The 21,445-nt window shown below is 49.5% G+C and overlaps 1 protein-coding gene across 1 annotated transcript; it reads left to right on the top strand.

Annotated features, from left to right (window-relative positions):
* LOC137336036 (chromaffin granule amine transporter-like) lies at nt 1–21,121 on the top strand. Its single transcript, XM_068001538.1, has 15 exons — nt 1–124; nt 5,748–6,099; nt 7,078–7,136; nt 7,717–7,800; nt 9,319–9,411; nt 9,838–9,927; nt 11,333–11,376; nt 12,156–12,216; nt 14,030–14,125; nt 14,311–14,389; nt 15,686–15,737; nt 15,851–15,914; nt 17,442–17,561; nt 18,502–18,635; nt 21,008–21,121. The coding sequence occupies exons 1-15, from the start codon at nt 1–3 to the stop codon at nt 21,119–21,121; spliced, it is 1,566 nt and encodes a 521-aa protein (XP_067857639.1).
* Nucleotides 21,122–21,445: the final 324 nt, after the last annotated feature.

The following is a 21,445-nucleotide window of genomic DNA, read 5'->3' as shown; positions in this document are numbered from 1 at the left end:
ATGACATGGATAAAGGAGTGGAGAATACGGCCATGGCTGAGGAAGGCGAGGCAGTCCAGGACAATGGTGCTCGTTATTGTTTATATTGCACTCTTTCTGGACTATACCCTGCTCACAGTCATTGGTAAGTTCAAGTCTAATATTGTCTGGAGAGAGTCAAATAAAACATAACATTCTGTCCTCCAGGTAGAACAGGGGAGAAAGATCGAAGGGCTGAGGCTCAGACACTGGTGGGCATAAACTTCCCAAACACTGAGGGGTCGAGCGCCTCACTCGCAGAGGGGTCGAGCGCCTCACTCGCTGGGGGGCGAGCGCCTCACTCGCAGAGGGGTCGGGCGCCTCACTCGCTGGGGGGTCGAGCGCCTCACTCGCAGAGGGGTCGGGCGCCTCACTCGCTGAGGGGTCGGGCGCCTCACTCGCTGAGGGGTCGGGCGCCTCACTCGCAGAGGGGTAGGGCGCCTCACTCGCAGAGGGGTCGGGCGCCTCACTCGCAGAGGGGTCGGGCGCCTCACTCGCAGAGGGGTCGGGCGCCTCACTCGCAGAGGGGTCGGGCGCCTCACTCGCAGAGGGGTCGGGCGCCTCACTCGCAGAGGGGTCGGGCGCCTCACTCGCAGAGGGGTCGGGCGCCTCACTCGCAGAGGGGTCGAGCGCCTCACTCGCAGAGGGGTCGAGCGCCTCACTCGCTGGGGGGTCGGGCGCCTCACTCGCAGAGGGGTCGGGCGCCTCACTCGCAGAGGGGTCGGGCGCCTCACTCGCAGAGGGGTCGGGCGCCTCACTCGCAGAGGGGTCGAGCGCCTCACTCGCAGAGGGGTCGAGCGCCTCACTCGCTGGGGGGTCGAGCGCCTCACTCACAGAGGGGTCGGGCGCCTCACTCGCAGAGGGGTCGGGCGCCTCACTCGCAGAGGGGTCGGGCGCCTCACTCGCAGAGGGGTCGGGCGCCTCACTCGCAGAGGGGTCGGGCGCCTCACTCGCAGAGGGGTCGGGCGCCTCACTCGCAGAGGGGTCGGGCGCCTCACTCGCAGAGGGGTCGAGCGCCTCACTCGCTGGGGGGTCGAGCGCCTCACTCGCAGAGGGGTCGAGCGCCTCACTCGCAGAGGGGTCGAGCGCCTCACTCGCTGGGGGGTCGGGCGCCTCACTCGCAGAGGGGTCGGGCGCCTCACTCGCAGAGGGGTCGAGCGCCTCACTCGCAGAGGGGTCGAGCGCCTCACTCGCTGGGGGGTCGAGCGCCTCACTCGCAGAGGGGTCGAGCGCCTCACTCGCTGGGGGGTCGAGCGCCTCACTCGCTGGGGGGTCGAGCGCCTCACTCGCAGAGGGGTCGAGCGCCTCACTCGCTGGGGGGTCGGGCGCCTCACTCGCTGGGGGGTCGGGCGCCTCACTCGCAGAGGGGTCGGGCGCCTCACTCGCTGGGGGGTCGAGCGCCTCACTCGCTGGGGGGTCGAGCGCCTCACTCGCTGGGGGGTCGGGCGCCTCACTCGCAGAGGGGTCGAGCGCCTCACTCGCTGGGGGGTCGAGCGCCTCACTCGCTGGGGGGTCGGGCGCCTCACTCGCAGAGGGGTCGAGTGCCTCACTCGCTGGGGGGTCGAGCGCCTCACTCGCTGGGGGGTCGAGCGCCTCACTCGCAGAGGGGTCGAGCGCCTCACTCGCTGGGGGGGTCGAGCGCCTCACTCGCTGGGGGGTCGAGCGCCTCACTCGCAGAGGGGCCGGGCGCCTCACTCGCAGAGGGTTCGAGCGCCTCACTCGCTGAGGGGTCGGGCGCCTCACTCGCAGAGGGGTCGAGCGCCTCACTCGCTGGGGGGTCGAGCGCCTCACTCGCAGAGGGGTCGGGCGCCTCACTCGCAGAGGGGTCGGGCGCCTCACTCGCAGAGGGGTCGGGCGCCTCACTCGCAGAGGGGTCTGGCGCCTCACTCGCAGAGGGGTCGGGCGCCTCACTCGCAGAGGGGTCGGGCGCCTCACTCGCAGAGGGGTCGGGCGCCTCACTCGCAGAGGGGTCGGGCGCCTCACTCGCAGAGGGAGCGAGCGCCTCACTCGCAGAGGGGTCGAGCGCCTCACTCGCTGGGGGGTCGAGCGCCTCACTCGCTGGGGGGTCGAGCGCCTCACTCGCAGAGGGGTCGAGTGCCTCACTCGCAGAGGGGTCGAGCGCCTCACTCGCAGAGGGGTCGAGCGCCTCACTCGCAGAGGGGTCGGGCGCCTCACTCGCAGAGGGGTCGGGCGCCTCACTCGCAGAGGGGGCGAGACTCACGCACTGGGGAGGGGGGGCGTCGAGGCTCACACACTGGGGGGGGTGTCGAGGCTCACATTGCGGGGGGGGGGTCGAGGCTCACACACTGCGGGGGGTCGAGGCTCACACACTGGGGGGGGGTGTCGAGGCTCACATTGCGGGGGGGTCGAGGCTCACACACTGGGGAGGGGTCGAGGCTCACACACTGGGGGGGGTCGAGACTCACATGCTGAGGGGGTCGAGACTCACATGCTGGGGGGGGGGGGGTCGAGACTCACACACGGGGGGAGTCGGGACTCACAAACTTGGGGGGGGGCTCGGGACTCACACACGGGTGGGTTCAGGATTCACACACGGGAGGAGTCGGGACTCACAAACGGGGGGTAGGGACTCACAGACAGTGGGGGTCGATACTCACACACTGGGGTGGTCGATTCTCACACACTCGGTGGGGGTCGATACTCACACACTCGGGGGGGGGGGGGGGGTCGATACTCACACACTCGGGGGGGTCAATACTCACACACTGGGGGGGTCGATACTCACACACTGGGGGGGTCGATACTCACACACTGGGGGGGTCGATACTCACACACTGGGGGGGTCGATACTCACACACTGGGGGGGTCGATACTCACACACTGGGGTGGTCGATTCTCACACACTCGGTGGGGGTCGATACTCACACTCGGGGGGGGGGGGGTCGATACTCACACACTCGGGGGGGTCAATACTCACACACTGGGGGGGTCGATACTCACACACTGGGGTGGTCGATTCTCACACACTCGGTGGGGGTCGATACTCACACTCGGGGGGGGGGGTCGATACTCACACACTCGGGGGGGTCAATACTCACACACTGGGGGGGTCGATACTCACACACTGGGGGGGTCAATACTCACACACTGGGGGAGTCGATACTCACACACTCAGGGGGGTCAATACTCACACACTGGGGGGGTCAATACTCACACACTGGGGGGGTCGATACTCACACACTGGGGGGGTCGATACTCACACACTGGGGGGGTCGATACTCACACACTGGGGGGGTCGATACTCACACACTGGGGGAGTCGATACTCACACACTCAGGGGGGTCAATACTCACACACTGGGGGGGTCAATACTCACACACTGGGGGAGGTCGATACTCACACACTCGGGGGGGTCAATACTCACACACTGGGGGGGTCGATACTCACACACTGGGGGGGTCGATACTCACACACTGGGGGAGGTCGATACTCACACACTCGGGGGGTCAATACTCACACACTCGGGGGGGTCAATACTCACATACTCGGGGGGGGGTCGAGACTCAAACTCACAGAGGGGTCAAGACTCACACACTGTGGGGGACATCGAGACTCACACACTGTGGCGGGGGGGGCGTCGAGACTCACACACGGGGGGGGCGGCTAGACTCACACACGGTTGGGGGGTCGGGACTCACACACGGGGGGGTCGAGACTCACACACGGGAGGGTCGAGACTCACACACGGGGGGGGGGGGTTGAGACTCACACTCGGGGGGGGTCGTGAATCACACACGGGGGGGGGTGGTCGAGACTCACACACGGCGGGGGGGTTGAGACTTGCAGGGGGGGTGTCGAGACTCACACATACCAATGGGCTGAAGTCACACACTGAGGAGCTGGAGGTGCTCACATATTGAGGAGCCCAAGCCTCGTACACACCGAGGGACGAGGTTCTCACCTACTGAGGGGACCAACATCCTTGCACACTAAAGGAACTGAGGTTCTCACACTGGACAACCCAATCAGCTTGCACACCATCGTGCCTTGTTGGTTAGATTTCTGTGGTAGAAATCACAGTTGCTATATTATTCAGTCACTTTGTATTAGGGACACACAGTCCACGATGTTAAATCCCCACGCCGGGCGGGAGAAGGTTGGGGAGGAGGTTAAACCCTAAAAAATGTGAAGCATAACCCCCAACCTGACGCGTAAGTGTCTGCTGCCATTTTTACCACAGTGGGTAGCGTGCTGTGTAACTTGTCCCATCTTGGGACACTTCATTAACATATTTAAATCAGGCAGTTGGGAGCCTGATTTAAATTTAACTGCTGCCGGCTGGGTTTCCCAAGGCTCGGGAAACCCAGCAGCGAAATGGAGACGGGAGCTGCCAGCTCAAGAAGGTAAGTGCTTTATTTCGCACTCGCTGTGGGCCAGGAGGAGCAGGAGTGCTCCCCCCAGCCTCTCAAGCAAACCTCCAGCTCTCCCCCTGCCAGACTCCCCCCCCACCCTCTCATGCCCCGATCTGCAACCCATGATCACTGCCGACACCCCCCCTTCAAACCCTGATCTGCAGCTTGCTCTCCTCCCAATTGCTGGGTCCGTCTCCAAGGGTCCTCGGCTGCAGCCTCCTGCAGTTAGTTATCCCGCCTGGAGGCCGGCCAGCCCGGGCGGGGGACAGAAGAGTTATCATCGGGTTCTGCCGTTAAATTGGGCAGGACCTCCACGTCCCCGCCCTTGCCGAGTTTCCTCCGTTCCCCCCACCCCGTAAATATCGGGGCCAAAGTCTTTAATGTGCTGTATTTTTCATCGTCTGCCTGTTTTCACGCACCATGTAAACTGTCCAACTAATGTGGAATCAATTTGTACTGACGACTTCAGCAAAGTAATAGATGCTTGTGTCTTTTTGAAGCTCAGCAACAACTATCATTACAACCTGTTCCCTTTCATTCCTGCAGTACTGGGAAAAGCAAATTCTCCGTAAGTAGGGAACATCACGGCTTCTCAGACAAGTGCTAACCCCTTTACAAAGAAAGAACCAGTTCCATTATTCCTCAAACATCACCACATTACCCTCACTCAGATGTGCTGTTGATTTCCATCTACAATTTTTGAATCAATTTTACAATCTGGCAACTGCACCAGTTGGTCTGTTGAGCTGGTGAGAACAGTATGAGATGATCCAGCTCCTCATACCATAAGGAACAGCAGGGGCAGCAAGAAAGTTGACAGCAGCTCTTCTTCCCCCTCCTCTATTTTCGTTAGCTATTTTTTACCCCCAGTCTTCTCCCAGGCCTCCGAGCCAGCCTTAGCAGGTTGACGTGCTCCGCAGTTTTTCTCCAAGGAAATTCCTTGCCTTTGCTCGGTGTCTGCCCGACCAACTTGAATGTAGGAAGAAATTATGTGGGAAATTATGGTTGGAATCTACAGCCTCCCACTGAGTAGGGTAGCATGTTGGCAGAACAACACTTTCTGTTGTTGAGCTGTTTCCCCATCTTATCTCTAAGTAATGCAAAGAGATGATACATTTAGATATCTCCAGCGGCAAGTGCCTCCAAATGATAACTTACAGTTGTTACAAAGAGCCATTGCCCTTGGTTAAGGCTGTATTCTTCTGTATCAGAGAGCTGAACTACTTTTCCCATGTACTATGATCCAGTCCACAATGGCTCCAGCGGGAGAGAATAAAAATGCTCCGGAACTTTTCATTCTACAGCTATTGGGAATTTAAGCGCTGATCAATAATAATGATCTATTTTCTGTTTCAGTTCCCATCATCCCCAGTTACTTGTACGATAAACATTACGCAGAAATGAATACCTCAGCATCACAAGAGCAGCCTCCAGCACTGCTCCCCACTCCTTCCCCTGGCTTCCCCTATTCCAGTGACTTGGACCTTACGATTGAGGACAGCACTGCAGGAGCTGAGAGTGAGACTGATGAATGGAGGAACACCACCGAGGCTGCCATTCTCGGCTTGACACCGGCCACTGGAGGGTCCCACTGCAGCTGGAATGATTCATTTCTTGCAGAGGAAAATGTTCAAGTTGGCTTGTTATTTGCCTCGAAAGCCATTGTGCAGCTCCTGGTGAATCCAATTGTGGGGCCACTGACTAACAGGTAAATCAGAAGCCCTTTACACCAGCAGGTAACTGAATCTGGGTAAATTCAGGCATAGAAATTTAAGGGTACTGGGCATCAAGCTGCACAGAGCACCTGCGCGGACTGTGCCATGCTTGGTGTGCTATTTCATGGACCCTTGAAATTCGGCTTGAGCTTTCAGTTTCTCACGCAACAGACAGGTCACGGCCTGAAGTGGCACAGAATCTATGGCTGAATCACCCACAATGCCCTCACTCGTCTCCCGCCAGCCACAACAAACCAGGCAGTGCCAAAGGTTGGGGCGTGCCCCCTGCCAGCCCCTTGGCTGGGGATCAGTGCCTGTGGTGGGGGAGACCCGAGAAGGAATCTACCATTCCCTCATGGAGAATTCCGGTATATAATTCCTGCTCATTGCCACAACAGAGAATTCCTGGTACAGGTAAGTTGTACCTGTGCTTTGGGAATTGCTGCATAGGGGTTGTCAGCAGGCAAGCCCTGGGCTCTTTGCTTAAGATTGTAATTTATGGCACCCTTTGTGGACTAATTCCAGGCTAAAGGAAAGTGAAAGTCCATGCTCCTCCCTCAAGCTGTGGAGGCAGCACGAGAGCAGCTTGATGTAACTTCAAACCAGACAAATGGGTGAGCTGGAAAGCTAAAGCCAGGACAGGAAATCACTTTATTTTGTTTTAAAACTGGCACCGATCACACGAGTTCATCTCTAGAAATTGAATCAACTGGATCTGTCTTCTTTACAGGGTCTGAAATTTAAAAGGCCTCTGTTCATAAACAAATTGACCAATTTGCCCAGTCAAGATAGCAGGAGTCTTCATCAGTAGTGATGTGGTTGAAATGTATAAAGGGCGTTGCCTTCATACTAAAGATATAATATTTAAACTTTGTTCCAGTAAAGACTTTCAACTAAGACAGCAATGTGGATATTCCTGGATACTGAAGCTCTCGTCACTCTTTGTGTAAAGTGTATTTTCTTTCTTTTAGGGTTGGATATCACACTCCAATGTTCACTGGTTTTGTGATATTGTTTGCCTCAACACTAAGTGAGTAGTTTTAATCGCACGATTTTAAGGTAGAAATTATGCACGGGACACTGCTGGGTGATGGGAATGTGGTGCATGTTCTCCAACTCACTTTCAGAAAGCACTTGATAAGAACCAAAATGCAAGATTTTGAAATAAAGCAGAATGTTGTAAACTGGCTAATAAACTGACTGAATAATAGGAGAAACTGGGCAGTGGTCAATAGTAGTAGTTCCAAGTGGAGAACTGTGACGAGCAGAGCTCCAGGGGTCAGTTCTCATCACAATATTTTGTCATCACACTGCAGTACAAAATATTTCTGAGTTCAAGTGGGATATAAAGGAGATATACTGGAGGACAGTGGCATAATAGAACATGAGCAGGGGCGGGGGGGGCGGTGGGGGGGGGCAGAGAAACAGAAGAATGCCACACATACATCCCACTCGTGATTTGTGAGGTTCTCCTCACTGAAAGAATGAACTGTATCCTTCCTTGATGTGGTACAATGCATCACATTTTTGGAAAGCTCATTCATGTTCTTCCCACAAGCAAAGTTCTGTTGACTTCACTTCACTTCATTTTCCTCTCTTCTTGTCAACAGTGTATGCTTTCTCGACCACCTACCCCGGGCTATTTGTTGCTCGCGCTCTTCAAGGAATTGGCTCATCGTTTTCCTCGGTAGCAGGTATTTTTTCCTTAGGTGTTGAGAAACCCAGGTGAAGGGCCAAGGTTCACAGTGGAGGAGGACACCAGTAATAGGATAGAAGAGAAATTGAGGTAATCAGAGAGTAGTGATTGGGTGATACCAAGCTTGGGTTTTAAAAGGCTGGAGATTGTAGGAAGAAGGAAAGACTGAGGGACTTAAAAGAACTTTGAGATCTTGGGAAAGGATAGAGTAGCAGACTGTATAATGAGCCTTGATCTTAACACAAAGGGGAGATAGGAAGGCAGATTAGCTTGTAGGGTACTGTATTTGGGGCAGAAGGAACATGAGAGGGAAGTTCAGAGGAGCACTGGGCATTATCATAGCAATGAAGTTGTGATTGAGAGAGAGAAAGAGAGAAGTCGAGGCAAGAGGTGACTGAAGAATCACCTATCAGATGACAAGATTGTTTGTATCTGTCCAAGAATGTGATGCTCGATGAGTGTCCCAGACAGGGGAGCAGTATTGAAATCGTGAGCTTAACAGAGAGTTATGAGTTCTGAAAAGGACAGAATTGTTTGGTATGAAAGGGAAAATCAAGCTTCTTGGAGACAAATTTAGAAATAGGGGATCTACTTGAGGTCAGGGAATGTCGTGAAGCCAGAATGCCAATAGATGAAGGATGGAGCCAACTAAGGAAAGAGGCGGTAGCTTTTGGTTACGCTTACAAGAGATTTGAAGAAACTGTACCTTTCAAGAATTGAAAGAAATGTTTTATTGCCCAACTGACGTTAAAATGTAGTGATTCAGCCATTGTACTTCAAGAAGACTGTAGATTGCAAGCATTGAGGGCATGCTGTGGAGGAAGTTAATGAATGTAGAATTGCATTGTCAGCAAAAGTGGGGATAGGGTTCGATGATGAGTGAAAATGTTACTGAGATGGAACAGAGTGGTTTTGAGAACAGAGTCAGGGGGAATAACTAAGATAAAGAAAAAACAAATTAAAGGATGAGCCCTCAACCACACCACAGACAGAACAATTAGAGAGGAAATTAGATACAGCTTTCGGGAGGGCATAAGTTCAGACATACGCATCTTAAGGATGATGGGAGGGAATCCAATAGGACTGTTGTCCAGAGAGTGGAGGATCAGTGAGAAGAGCTGAACAGAATGGGGTTGGGGAATTTAGCTTGTATGGAGATTAGAGATTAGATTGGCCAGTTTTCCTTCTTCCAGTCATAATAACCTTCACTCCTGCCTGCTTCCACAAGAGTGAACTGGAATGGATTTAAGAGAGTTTTAATAAACTCAGTCAAATAATGAACAGAAGCCAAAAACAGCTCAGGCCAGTCCAGCACTGAAGCATTGGGCTCCTGAATCTAGACTGGTCAGGAGTTCCAAATAATCAGCTGCTTTGAAACGTGACAGGTTCACTGAAACTCTAAACAACAGTAAAGTGGGTGGACAGAGAGACAGACCAGCCTGGTGCAATGTCGGAGATGGAGTTTCAGTGTTTGTCTTTAAGGGTTAATATTTACTAATATTTTTTCCCTCTGCAGGTTTGGCAATGTTAGCCAGTAATTATACAGATGACAATGAAAGAGGCAAAGCCATGGGGATAGCGCTGGGAGGCGTGGCATTGGGGGTGCTCAGTAAGTAATTTGTACATTGCACTTACATTGAACCGTGTGCTGCTACACTTGTGGGAACAAAAAGCACCAAAACATTTGAGCATCTGCTTCCATTGTGTCTGCTTCAGCGAGCTAAACGCCTCTTTAAGGGTGCTCAATAGAAAGGCACCATTTCAGCCATGGGTTTTCCCCACACGGTGAGATTCTGATCTCAGCAAGGCTGTCTAGGTTGAGGTGCAGAACAGAAGCAGGGAGGATAAGCCAAGAGACCAGAAACCTGCATTGCTCTCATGCGCCTCCCAAGCGCCAATTCTCAGCAGCACTGACAGAGCAACACAAGAGCGGGAATGGGATGGAGTGAATGATCTTTTCTCCACCTGGTGGTACTTACAGCTGGTACTTTATGTGTCTGGCGTGGATTCATTCCAATTATTTCATTGCTTGCAGTTGGAGCGCCCTTTGGAAGTGTGATGTATGAATTTGTCGGAAAGTCATCTCCCTTTCTGATTTTGGCAGCCTTGTCCTTATTCAATGGAGGTTGGTACAATTTTGTTATATTATAAAGGAGCCCTGATTTACTGGAAAATTTTATGGACAAAATGCTCTCCCAATTAAATGTTCTATTTCCTATGAATGAGCAGTTTGATATAATTATCAGGCAGATAGTACGTTCCCGCCCCCTCCACCCTACAGTGCCCTCACTGCTGGAAACAGCAGGAATTGATCTCCAACCTAGTCTGAGTCAACCCGGTTCTTGAACCAGTTTCTACCTCAGTCTGAGATCTTTCCACCTTCCATCAAAGGTGCTTCTGCTCAGTTGTGCCAGCTAGGATTCTGGAAATGACCACGACCATGTGGGCAATCACACAGCAAGTCTGCGGCCTGCCATTCCAAAGCAGCCCTCTTCAATTAGTTTTATTGTGTGCCATTTGTTAACAAAATACGATTTTACCAGTTGACAGGCAAAATTGTCATTCTGAAGAGCCTTGCTAAAATCTGATTCTTGTTGCTCCCCTCACCACATTTATCCTGACCCAAGAGAACTGGATCCTCTCCCTGCATCAGCAGTGACATCTTTTCCATGTGTATCGTTTAGCCAGTTCTAACCTAAATCTCCAAAACCAAATAAAGGAAGTCCTACAGAGTAGACTGGTACATGCGGAGGGTCTTACCTCTGTGGATAGAGGGTCCTCTCTCCAATCCGCTCCCACACTGGTCACTATCACAGAAGATTCCCTGGTAGAAACTCACAGTTACGGCCCGTACTTAATTGTTTCATAGAGTTTCTACCTCAGCCACGAAATTAGGAAGGCCCCAGAGCGGAATTCAGCCCCCTTTCCCACTGGGGAAGGAAAAGACCAGCAGACGAGCCAGCCCAGTATGTGGGCATCTTTAGACGCAGAGGTCTGAGAGCAAATCATCTCCCTGTCCCCTTTGTTAGGAAACAGTGCATGGGAGGGAGGAAAAGATTCTGAAATAAGAACTGCAGAATGTAGCTATTTATTTCTTTTAAACCTTTTACAGGGTCACCCTGCGTGAGCTGCTGTTTGCTTTGTGCAATTGCTCCTGTTTTAGTAACCACAGTGCATTTTAAGAAGAACGACTGTTAATCTGAGCACAACTCACGTGAAAGAGACTCTGGCTATGGACAGGCAGCTGCTGTCCATTGACTGAACCAGGAATCGGCAGATTGTAGACTCTGCACTCAGGCCATTTCCATTTCACAGTCTTGGATCCAAGGAAATAAATTGAGGGAAAATTAATCAGGAGAGATAGAGCCACTGCACATGACACCTGAGAATGTCTGTAATTTAAGAGAAGCCCAACTGAAAGAATTCACTTTAACTAGTAACTTGCTTAAATAACGGGCTTTACCTAATAACTTACTGTAACTACCAACTCGCTTTAATTATTGAATTACTGAATTCCTGTCTCTACTTAGTTCTCCAGCTCTGCATTCTTCAACCCACTAAGGCTGTTGCAGAGGTAAGTAACCAGTCTTTTCTCTTCTCCAACAGTAACTTATATTTCTATGGAGCCCTTCACAACAACAACAACTTGCATTTATAAAGAGCCTTTAAACCAGTAAAATGTCCGAAGGCACTTCACAGGAGCATTATCAGACAAAATTTGACACCAAGCCACATAAAGAGATATTAGGACAGGTGACCAAAAGCTTGGTCAGAGGTAAGTTTTCAGGAGCGTCTTAAAGGAGGAGAGAGAGGGAGAGAGGCAGAGTGGTTTAGGGAGGGAATTCCAGTGGGCAGGGCCGCAGTGGGACAGAACAGGAATTGGAAATGGCAGGAAGACAAGAGCAGAAAGTCTTCAATGGTGTATCTTTCAATTCAGACAGTGAAGGTTAAAAATCTGGATTTACAACCAGGGTTCTACTCGCAGACTGATCTCAGTCTTTCCATCTGTTCTACTCACAGAACTAGCTGTTCAACATGCTGAATTAGACAGATAATATGAGCAGTACAGGTGAGATGTCATCCAATTCCATTTTAGCACTGGATCAGGAATTTATAATACACCTGAAAAATATATTCAGGATTTTAACAAGAAACCCATTACTTCAGTTTTGGGACATGCTTTCATCTGTTAATGCTCCAGTCGTCTTTATGTTCCACTATAAACAATTTGCTACATTAGCACTTAGCCTCTTCTATCAGAAATCGAGCTGCCCCCACTGCTGGATCTCTTCAATGCTCTGAGGGCTTACATGGCAGCTCTCCTCACTGCTATTTCTGTTACTATGGTTACAGAGTCAGAAAGGTACGTCGCTACTAACACTGCTGAGAGACCCCTACATTCTGATTGCTGCCGGTAAGCAGATCAGTTCTCTGTGTATTGTAGCAGGCAGAGTTGAGATCATCTTAGAGTTTGTTCAGTTTTTTGAGAAACTTTGGCCCCGATATTTCCGGGGAGGTGGGGAGGGAGCGGGGGCGCGTGTCTGTGGCTCGGAAACCTGGAAATGCCGGCCAGGCAGAGGTCCTGCCGAATTTAACGTTAAATTCGGCAGGACCGCAATAATATTTTTTTACTCTGTTTCCCGCCCGGCAGCCGGCCAAATTGAGAGACTGGCTGGCTGCCGGGCGGGAAAGCCTGCGGTAGAAGGCTGCAGCCGGGGAGCACTGGGGACGGACCCCGGCAATCAGCAAAGATTGGGGCATAGTGGGGATGGGGGGGGAAATCGGCCGATTGCGGGGGAGGGTCGGCTTGAGGGGCCGGGGGGGAAGCACTCCTGCTCCTCATGGCCTACAAGCAGTGCTGGGAAAGCATTTATCTGCTGGATTCTGCCTCCCTTTAGTTGCGGGTTTTCCGAGCCCTGAGAAACTCGGCCCACAGTCATTACATTCAAATGGCTCCCAAAATCTGAGGAACGCAGCCTCGTTAACATTTTATAATGATGGACCCATCTCTCCAGAGTTGCCCCCCAGCCCGCCCTGGTTAAAGTTCATGGCGGGTTAGGGTCAGCTTTCATATTTTTAACAATTCCCCACCCCCCATGACCCTCTCCCGCCCATTGTGGGAGGGTTAAAATTACCCCCATTAACTTTGCCATCTATTGGGGATGGTTTTCAATATACAGGAAGCCTGGTTTCTAAGATACTCTATAGCTTCCTTTGTTGGGCAATAAAGTGTGACTGTTAATCTGGAAGAATGACAGGGAGCTTGTGGAAAGAAGGCAGTTTACTTGTACCTGTGCTCTGTAGGCTTGTTTCCAAGGGATGTTCCGGAGACTGAGGCACAATCAGAATCCATGAAATAATGGGTACGGTGGTGTAATGGTTGTTATTGGATAGTAATTCAGAGGTCTGGTCTGATAATCCAGAGAGAGTGAGTTCAAATGGCCATGAAGCTGTCAGATTGTTGTAAACCCCAACTGGTACACGAATGTCCTTTCGGGAAGGAAACCTGCCGTCCTTACCCGGTCTGGTCTATACATAATTCCAGTCCCACACTAATGTGATTGACTCTTAACTGCCCCTTGAGGTGGTCCAGCAAGCCACTCAGTTGTATCAAACTGCTATCAGTGATTCAAGAAGGCGGCCCACATTCTCAGGGGCAACTGGGAATAGGCAATAAATGCCGTTCTTGCCAGTGACGCCCACATCCCAAGAATGATTTTTTTTTTAAAGTAAGAAAGGAATACAAAGGAAGAGTATGTCATTTTTGTTCAAAGATTTGGATCAAAGAGTGTGTGCCAATCTGAGGCTGGATGCAACCATTCACCAATCCACTGTACAGGGGTAGTCTGATACCTTTAATGGTAAAGCGCTGAACTTTCAATAAGGTTCCAAATCCCAGTCCTTATTTTGTTGAAGCTCAATTCTCCTCAGCAGCTGACAATTGCTGGGCTGAATGGGACTCCCTGTACGGAGAGTGAATACTAGCTCAGTGGTGAGGTAAGTAAGGGCTGAATCACTTGCACACGACCTTGCAATAATGGTGTGACCTGTGGAGTACACAGATGGAGAAAGATCTAAGTGAATGAACCAGTTTGGCTTATTTCTCATCTGAAATGCTCTGGAATAATCTCCCATTTGTTCAGGCTTTCAACACTGATTTGTCAAATACGCATTAATATAAGTCTATGTGGAAATTAATAAATGAGCCTGTATTTGTTTATTTCAAGGAACCATGTGCTTCTCAAACATGGCCATCGCTATGCTGGAGCAGGCACTGCCAATCTGGATGATGAAGACCATGTGTTCTCCTAAACTGCACCTGGGTATGTTTGCACAGAGATCAAGTTGAAACGATTTTATCGAACAGCAGGTCTGGTGACATGTGAGATAAAGGCACAGTCAACTTCCTCCCCATCTCCTCCACTCCCTCCCTCCACCCCCTGCCTCCCCAGTAAGCTCTGCATTTGCTTTCTGACCTGAATTAACCCAATTTTGTCTCTTCTGGTAGGTTTGGCCTTCCTGCCATCCACCATCAGCTACATGATGGGCACAAATCTCTTTGGTGTTCTTGCCAACAAAATGGGCAGGTAGGAGCAATATGGGACGTGTGCACTGACTGGGCCAGAGATGAAACTCAGTCATTCTTTACAGTGTGGTATTTGAGAAACAATAAACTGTCCTATGGGATCAACACCCACCGTATTTAAGGTGCCAGGTTCATTACAACAATGACTACACTTCAAAAGGACTTCATTGGTTGTGAAGTGCTTTGGGACGTCCTGAGGTCGTAAAAGGCACGATAGAGATGCAAGATCTTTCTTTCATTCTAATTCTGACCCACACCTGACGATCCGGATTCTTTCCCCTCAGTCTGGTTCAGTAAAAACTGAAGTCGAATACATTTTAAAGTTCAACACAACTTTAATAGCAGGTCTTAGTCTGTAGCTTCAATTCAGATTCCTGAGAGAATCCGAATGATTCTAACAGAATAAGGAGAGAAAGACAAAGACAAAAACTCATACCTTTATACAGATCGATAGGGGTTGGAACATCATTAACACAAGAGTCAACACCAATCATAAGCCGGGCACAGGTTGCCATGCGAGGTTACATTATTTCCGGCCAATCATAGATAATCATGTGCTGACCATGTTGCTGTTAGACATCAAAGGGGATACTTCCTCACCTTCCAACTTGGAATGTTCTTCCCTGTTCCTTCTGTTCCTTATCTCCCATCCTGGAATGTCTTTCAACTTTGGCTAAGCTCGTTACCTATATTGATCTGCCATAAACATGGAGACATTCAGACCAGTCCTTGAATCACATCAAAGATTCTACATTGATAAGACCATGCAAACCTGCTGACTACGCAAACATATGGCCCAGCAGGAGGCCAGGCCACCTGTACCAATCTCAGTTACTAACTAATTAACCCTTTCTAACCATTTTGCATTCTGCTTCTTTGCCACGGAGGCATCTTAATATTTTACTGAAAACTGACCACGTAGGGATTCTCACACCCACTGGGTTACACGCCAAACCAAACAGCTCGAAGCGTTGGGGAACCGGGAGCCAATGAAGGTCAGCGAGCACAGGGAAGATGGGTGAGCGGGACTTGGTGCGGGATAGGATACAGGCAGCCACTAAATATTCATCATTGCTCAGGCACAATTAAACAATTCTTTCATTCTGCCACAGCCCCAGTGATTTAAAAGGCTGAGGTACAAACTCCAGACAATGGTCTTGTGCAGCTCATAGAAATCATTCGGTTCTACTCCAAGCAAGTATAGGTTAACTCGGATTCAGTGATAGGAATACTCGACCATGACAGTTAGCATCTGTGTGTACATTTGTTTAAACATTTGCTCTCTCTGTATCTGCAGGTGGTTGTGCTCCCTGGTCGGAATGGTGCTTTTGGGGATCAGTATCATCTGTGTGAGACACTGCATTTGATTTTAAGCATGTTTCACTTTACACTTTATACAATTTTAAGCTCCACTGAGTGCTTGTTTTTCTTGTTTCTAATATAAATACCTTTTGTGCTTTAGGTTCCTCTTGCAACCAACATTTTTGAACTGATAGTCCCAAGCTTTGGAGCAGGCCTCGCAATAGGTCAGTAGCAGAAAAATGTGATTACACCTGTAAACCAGCATCAGACAGGAGGCAGGGCCAGTTACCCTTCATCCCCCTGCCATCTATCTAGCCAGCTAGCTAGCTATCCATTCAGAAGTTCTGTGTCCTTCATACTTCAAAGAATCAAAAAGTCACTTCTTTCTGATTACTGTTGACTGGGAGCCAAAAATTTACAAGCACCTCACTATCTGCAAACTTCCTTCCTGAACAACCTCTAACTGACCGTCACATGTCCTGTTTACAGCAACTCGACTTTATGGCCTGAAAGGGACATAGCAAGTTACACATGGCTACAGAATAATATTGTGCATCGTATGATATCGCGCTCCTGTTTTATCCTCTGACTTAGCAATGCCACAGGAGGACATTGACACATTCAATAAAAACACCAGCAGCTTGTGCCGGGTCAGAGTATAATCAATGGGAATCGTACCCACCAGTGATAAAGTCATTTGATCTTTTTCTGTCCTCTGAAACCTCCAGCACCCCTCACAGTGGCACAGACAATCCACTCCATGTTCAAGTCCCACGTTCCTGTCTCCTCTGCTGTTCCTATCTCCTCTCCTCTCCCTGGGTCCAGTATTTCTGATAAAGTTACTTCTGTTTCTGTACTCCTAAATCCAACATCCACAGTATTGCTCTCTGTTCTGACATCCTGCAAGGATTTTCCTTCAATGTGTCCTGTCTGTATTCAAAGTCCTCTCACTCAGCCCTCCTGAATTGGCAGCCTGAGCCCTTCTTTAACAGCCATGGTGTCACTGAGGACGTCTATTTTTTTTTGGAGCTGCAGCCAGGACATGGGCCCCGATGACAGTCTTCATCCCCATCAGTGAGGAACCTTCCTCCGACACTTCAGCCAGGATTGACATCTCATCTTTGGGGAACCCAAGTGTGTGTCAATTGGGGTTGGGCCTTGAGCCAAGTCTCCTAAGTCTGAGGCTGGGATTCGAGCTGCCTGCTAATGATTGTGGCACAACACAGCTTTAATAAGGGATCCAATAAAGGTCAGTGTTTTGAAATGGTCCTGTTACTAAACCCCATTCATGAACTTGGAGACCTGCTACAGTTTCAGCTGGAGTCCAGCTTGTGGAATATGAAGGGGAGAATTGATTTTTTAAACAATGTTCAAAATTTTAAAAGCCAAAATAAACCTCCTATTTTGTTGTCAGCTGCTCAGTGAACTGATTCAAAAGTGAATCTCAGCACTGCCTGTTTCACGTTATCAACCAGCAATAAGTATGAGAGGCACAGGGTTGAACCAGGGGCCAGGCCCCCTCCTGAACAAAGACACCACAAAGAGAGTCCTGGAGAAAAGATCGAACCTAGCCCATGGCGGGGAGGGTACATAAAGCTGTTTGATTTTACGGCTGGGAGTGTATATCAGTGAAGGGCTCTCCATTATTGTCAAGCTGAACAGGGTGCTGCTTCCAATCTGATCCCACATTAGGGAGATATTGCTGGGTGTGTTGCAGCCTTAATTCTGAGTGTGTCCTTTGATGTGACCAGGGATGATTGATTCAGCGATGATTCCCATAATGGGCTACCTGGTGGATATTCGTCATGTGTCCGTGTACGGAACTGTTTTCGCCATCGCTGACGTGGCGCTTTGTATGGGATTTGCAATCGGTGAGTCGATGCCAGCGTTTCCTTGGGTGCGCTTTTGCTTAAATTCAAGTCCTCTCCCTCTCTCTCTGAAAGTGGTCAATGATAGTGCTGGGGTGGGCTGTAAACTTAACGAACTCACAGCTGCTCGGTGTTAACCATTTCCCCAGCGCCAAACCCCCAGCTTCTCATTTCCATCCAGTGATGATATTCTATGGTTTCTTCTATTTCCCAGTTTTCTCCTGCCTCCCCTGAAGGCATTGCCTCTTGCCGGGGGTCAGTTCCACTGGCACCTGACACTCCTGGGTACCTTACTCATTCTTCGTATGTGAGCCAAGACAGCAAGTGTCGTCTAGGCAGGGCCAGCATCGGTGCAACTCATTACCTTGCTGATGTTGTCTTGGAATCACACACGATTCCACCATCCAACATCAAGAAACGGTTGCCTGCCCAACTCTCTATAACAGGCCGAAAGGAACGCTTAACTGTATCCTCTGTCCCTACTGCACTCCCAGTGCGGGAGGAGAAGCCCAGGTACCCAGTATTGTTTGCAAATTTATCAAGCTTTCAATTTATTTCTGCATTCGTTATTCATGTAGAAACACCAGAGTCCAAGCAGCGACCCCAGCATTACTCCACTCAGCGTCTCCCTCGATCCATAGGCTGACATCACACCTCGCACGAGTTCTCGGATTCCTGTTTCATTTTCAATTTTCTTATGAAATGCCACATTATACTATGGAATCCTATGGATTTTAGTTGAACCAACGGCCTTCCTTGTGGGATCTTGTCATAAGGCTTTCTGGAAATCCAAATACTGTAGGAACTTCCACTATTTTATTTTAACGTTCTCGAAGAAAATCGAGGGATTCCTGCCCTTTGTAGACAGGCTGCGCTGGTTAATTTAATCTGAGAACAGTGGATGTCACATGTTAAAGATTAATAATTTTTGCTTACCATCCAGGGCCCTCAATCGGAGGAGCTATTGTCAGAGCAATTGGGTTCCAATGGCTAATGGTCATCATTGGTGCTATTAACATGGCATACGCTCCACTCTGTGTCATCCTAAGAAATCCTCCTGTCAAAGAAGAGAAAATGGTAACGGATGTTATTTTATAAAGACAATTTACTTCAGCATGAACAGGGAGGGAGGTTAAGTGCGAGTGAGGACAGACAGACAGACAGACTGACCCAAAATGTTTTACAACCAAAAAAGTACTTTTTGAAGTGCAGTCACTGCTGTAATATTGGAAACGCAGCAGCCAATTTGCACACAGCAAGGCCCCACAAACAGCAACGTGATAGATGACTAGACATTCGGTTTTTAGCGATGTTGGTCGAGGGATAAATATTGACCAGGGCACCAGAGAGAACTCCCATGCGCTTCTTGAAATGGTGACATGGGGTCTTTTACACCCACCTGAGAAGGCACTTTATCATCTCATCTGATAGACGGCACTTCCTCAGCACTGCACTGGAGTGTCAGCCTGGATTTTGTGCTCAAGTCTCTGGAATGGGGTTTGAACCCAGCACCTTCTGACTCAGAAACGAGAGAGCTACCACTGAGCCACGGCTGAATGAGGAGGGTGAGAGTGAAGAAGTGATTGAGTGAGAGAGGACCAAATAAATGAGTGAGAACAAATGAGTTAGTGTGGAGAGGGTGAATGAGTGAGGAGTAAGTGAGCGAGGAGCAAGTGAGCAAATGTTGAGCGAAGAACAAGTGAGTGAGTGAAACTCCAAAGCCATTCACAATTCTGCTCTAACTACAGTGAGCTATGAAACCACTGCAGCTGATGGACAGGATGTGTCTGTTCCTTAGGCCTCAAATATACTGACAGGGCGATTCGAAAGAAGGAAAAGAAAATTCAAGGCATTTGGAATGAAGCAAACTGCACAACACACCTCGAGTGAATGTACAGCCTGCAGGTTGCACCAGTCTTGACAGTCAAAGCCCAGCTGGTGTTCACACGGGGACTGACCTCAACTTCTCCCATCCTCCCGCAGAAATGATAGAACGTCTTGTTTTGGTTGCCTTCTGATGACAGGCTCTGCATATTCAAGGGCAGACGGGGCCTCGGTTTAACATCTCATCCCTCTTTCGGATGAGAAGTTCAACCGAGGACCTCTCAGTTGGATGTAAAAGATCCAGTGGGACTATTTCGAAGAAGAACCCCGTGTCCTGGCCGATATTTATCCCACAACCAACATCACTAAAAAAACAGATTATCTGGTCATTATCTCATTGCTATTTGTGGGATCTTGCTGTGCACAAATTGGCTGCCGTGTTTCCTACATTACAGCCGTGATTACAATTCAAAAGTATTTAACTGGCTGTAAAGCTCTTTGGAATGTTGTGATAGGTGCTGTACAAATACAAGTCCTTCTTTATCTCAAGAGGACTGGAATACAAAGGGGTGGAAGTTATGTTACAGCTGTGGAGAGCTCAGGTCAGTCCCCATCTGGAGCTTGGTTGAAGAGGTAGTTTTTAAGGAGCGCCTTAAAAGTGGAGAGAGAGGCAGAGAGGTTTAGGCAGGGAATTCTAGAGCTTAGGGCCAAGGCAGCTGAAGGCACGGCCATCAGGGATGCCAGAAAGGCTAATATTGGAAAAGCACGAAGAGATCTCAGCGGGTTGTAGGGATGGAGGAGGTTACAGAGATTGGGAGGGGGCGAGGCAATGGAGGGATTTGAACATGAGGATGAGAATTGTAGGGCAGGTGGAGGTTACGGAGATAGGGAGGGGCAAGGCCATGGAGGGATTTGAACAGAAGGGTTGTACTGTGAGGAGAGATTGAGTAGAATGGGCCTATAATTCTCTGGAATTTAGAAGAAAAACAGGTGATCTCATTGAAACATATAAAATTCTTAGAGGGCTTGACAAGGTAGATTCTGAGATGCTGTTTCCCCTGGCTGGAGAGTCTAGAACTAGAGGTCATAGTCTCAAGATGAGGGGTCGGCCATTTAGGACCGAGATGAGGAAAAATTTCTTCACTTAGAGGGTTGTGAATCTTTGGAATCCTCTACCCCAGAGGGCTGTGGGTGCTCAGTCGTTGAATATGTTCAAGACTGAAATCGATGGATATTTGGATGCTAAGGGAATCAAGGGATATGGGGATAGGGCGGGAAAGTGGAGTTAAGATAGAAGATCAGCCATGATCTTATTGAATGGCAGAGCAGGCTCGAGGGGTCAAATGGACTACTCCTGCTCCTATTTCTTATGTTCTAATTGAGAGGGAGAGAATCCACTGAACTGCAGTCTTGGAATTAGAGTGAGATATTGATGTATGAACGCTTCTCAAGGAATTCCTTAGTCTGCTTCTTTAAAGGAGTCATTAACCTGTTTATTTTAAATGGTTTAACACCTCTGCTAAAATAGCAGATAGGTAAATTTCATATGATGTGTTCAGTGTTTGTGCGCTAATATTGCATACCGTGTTCGAGTCAAACGCTAATCCTTTTGCTTTTACTGACAGGTGATTTTGCAACAGGACTACGCTGCGAATACAAATTTTTACACTGCTGAGAGGGACAGGTGGGAATTCCCGATGTCAGAGGCCAGGAATGAGGAAGCGGAGTGGAAGAAATAAATTCAGAACAAGGGCTGATGTATGGTTGGTCAGACAGAGGCTTGTTATACCTGCATTCCACTGTCACCCCTTCCAATGAATCCACACCACAGTTCTGCTCAGAAACAGAATCTCAAACAGGCAGCACTGCATGACAGGACACAACATGACAATAGAGATACCAACAAGGAATCGTTACACTTAAAAAGGCAGTGAGATATCAGATTACATAGAATTACATACAGTCGACAGTCATTCGGCCCAACTGGACATTTATGCTCCACAGGAGCCTCCTCCCACCCCTCTTCATCTAACCCTATCAACATATCCTTCTATTCCTTTCTC

The sequence above is a fragment of the Heptranchias perlo genome, chromosome 20 (assembly GCF_035084215.1).
Source record: "Heptranchias perlo isolate sHepPer1 chromosome 20, sHepPer1.hap1, whole genome shotgun sequence".
Classification (NCBI taxonomy): domain Eukaryota; kingdom Metazoa; phylum Chordata; class Chondrichthyes; order Hexanchiformes; family Hexanchidae; genus Heptranchias; species Heptranchias perlo.
Note: the sequence above shows the minus strand (reverse complement) of the source record. Positions and strands in the feature narration are given on the sequence as shown.

Coding starts and splice junctions, on each gene's coding strand:
- LOC137336036 (XM_068001538.1), top strand. CDS start 1: ATGACATGGATAAAGGAGTGGAGAATACGGCCATGGCTGAGGAAGGCG. Junction 9,412..9,837: donor CGTGGCATTGGGGGTGCTCA/GTAAGTAATTTG, acceptor CATTGCTTGCAG/TTGGAGCGCCCTTTGGAAGT. Junction 18,636..21,007: donor CTGTCAAAGAAGAGAAAATG/GTAACGGATGTT, acceptor TTTTACTGACAG/GTGATTTTGCAACAGGACTA.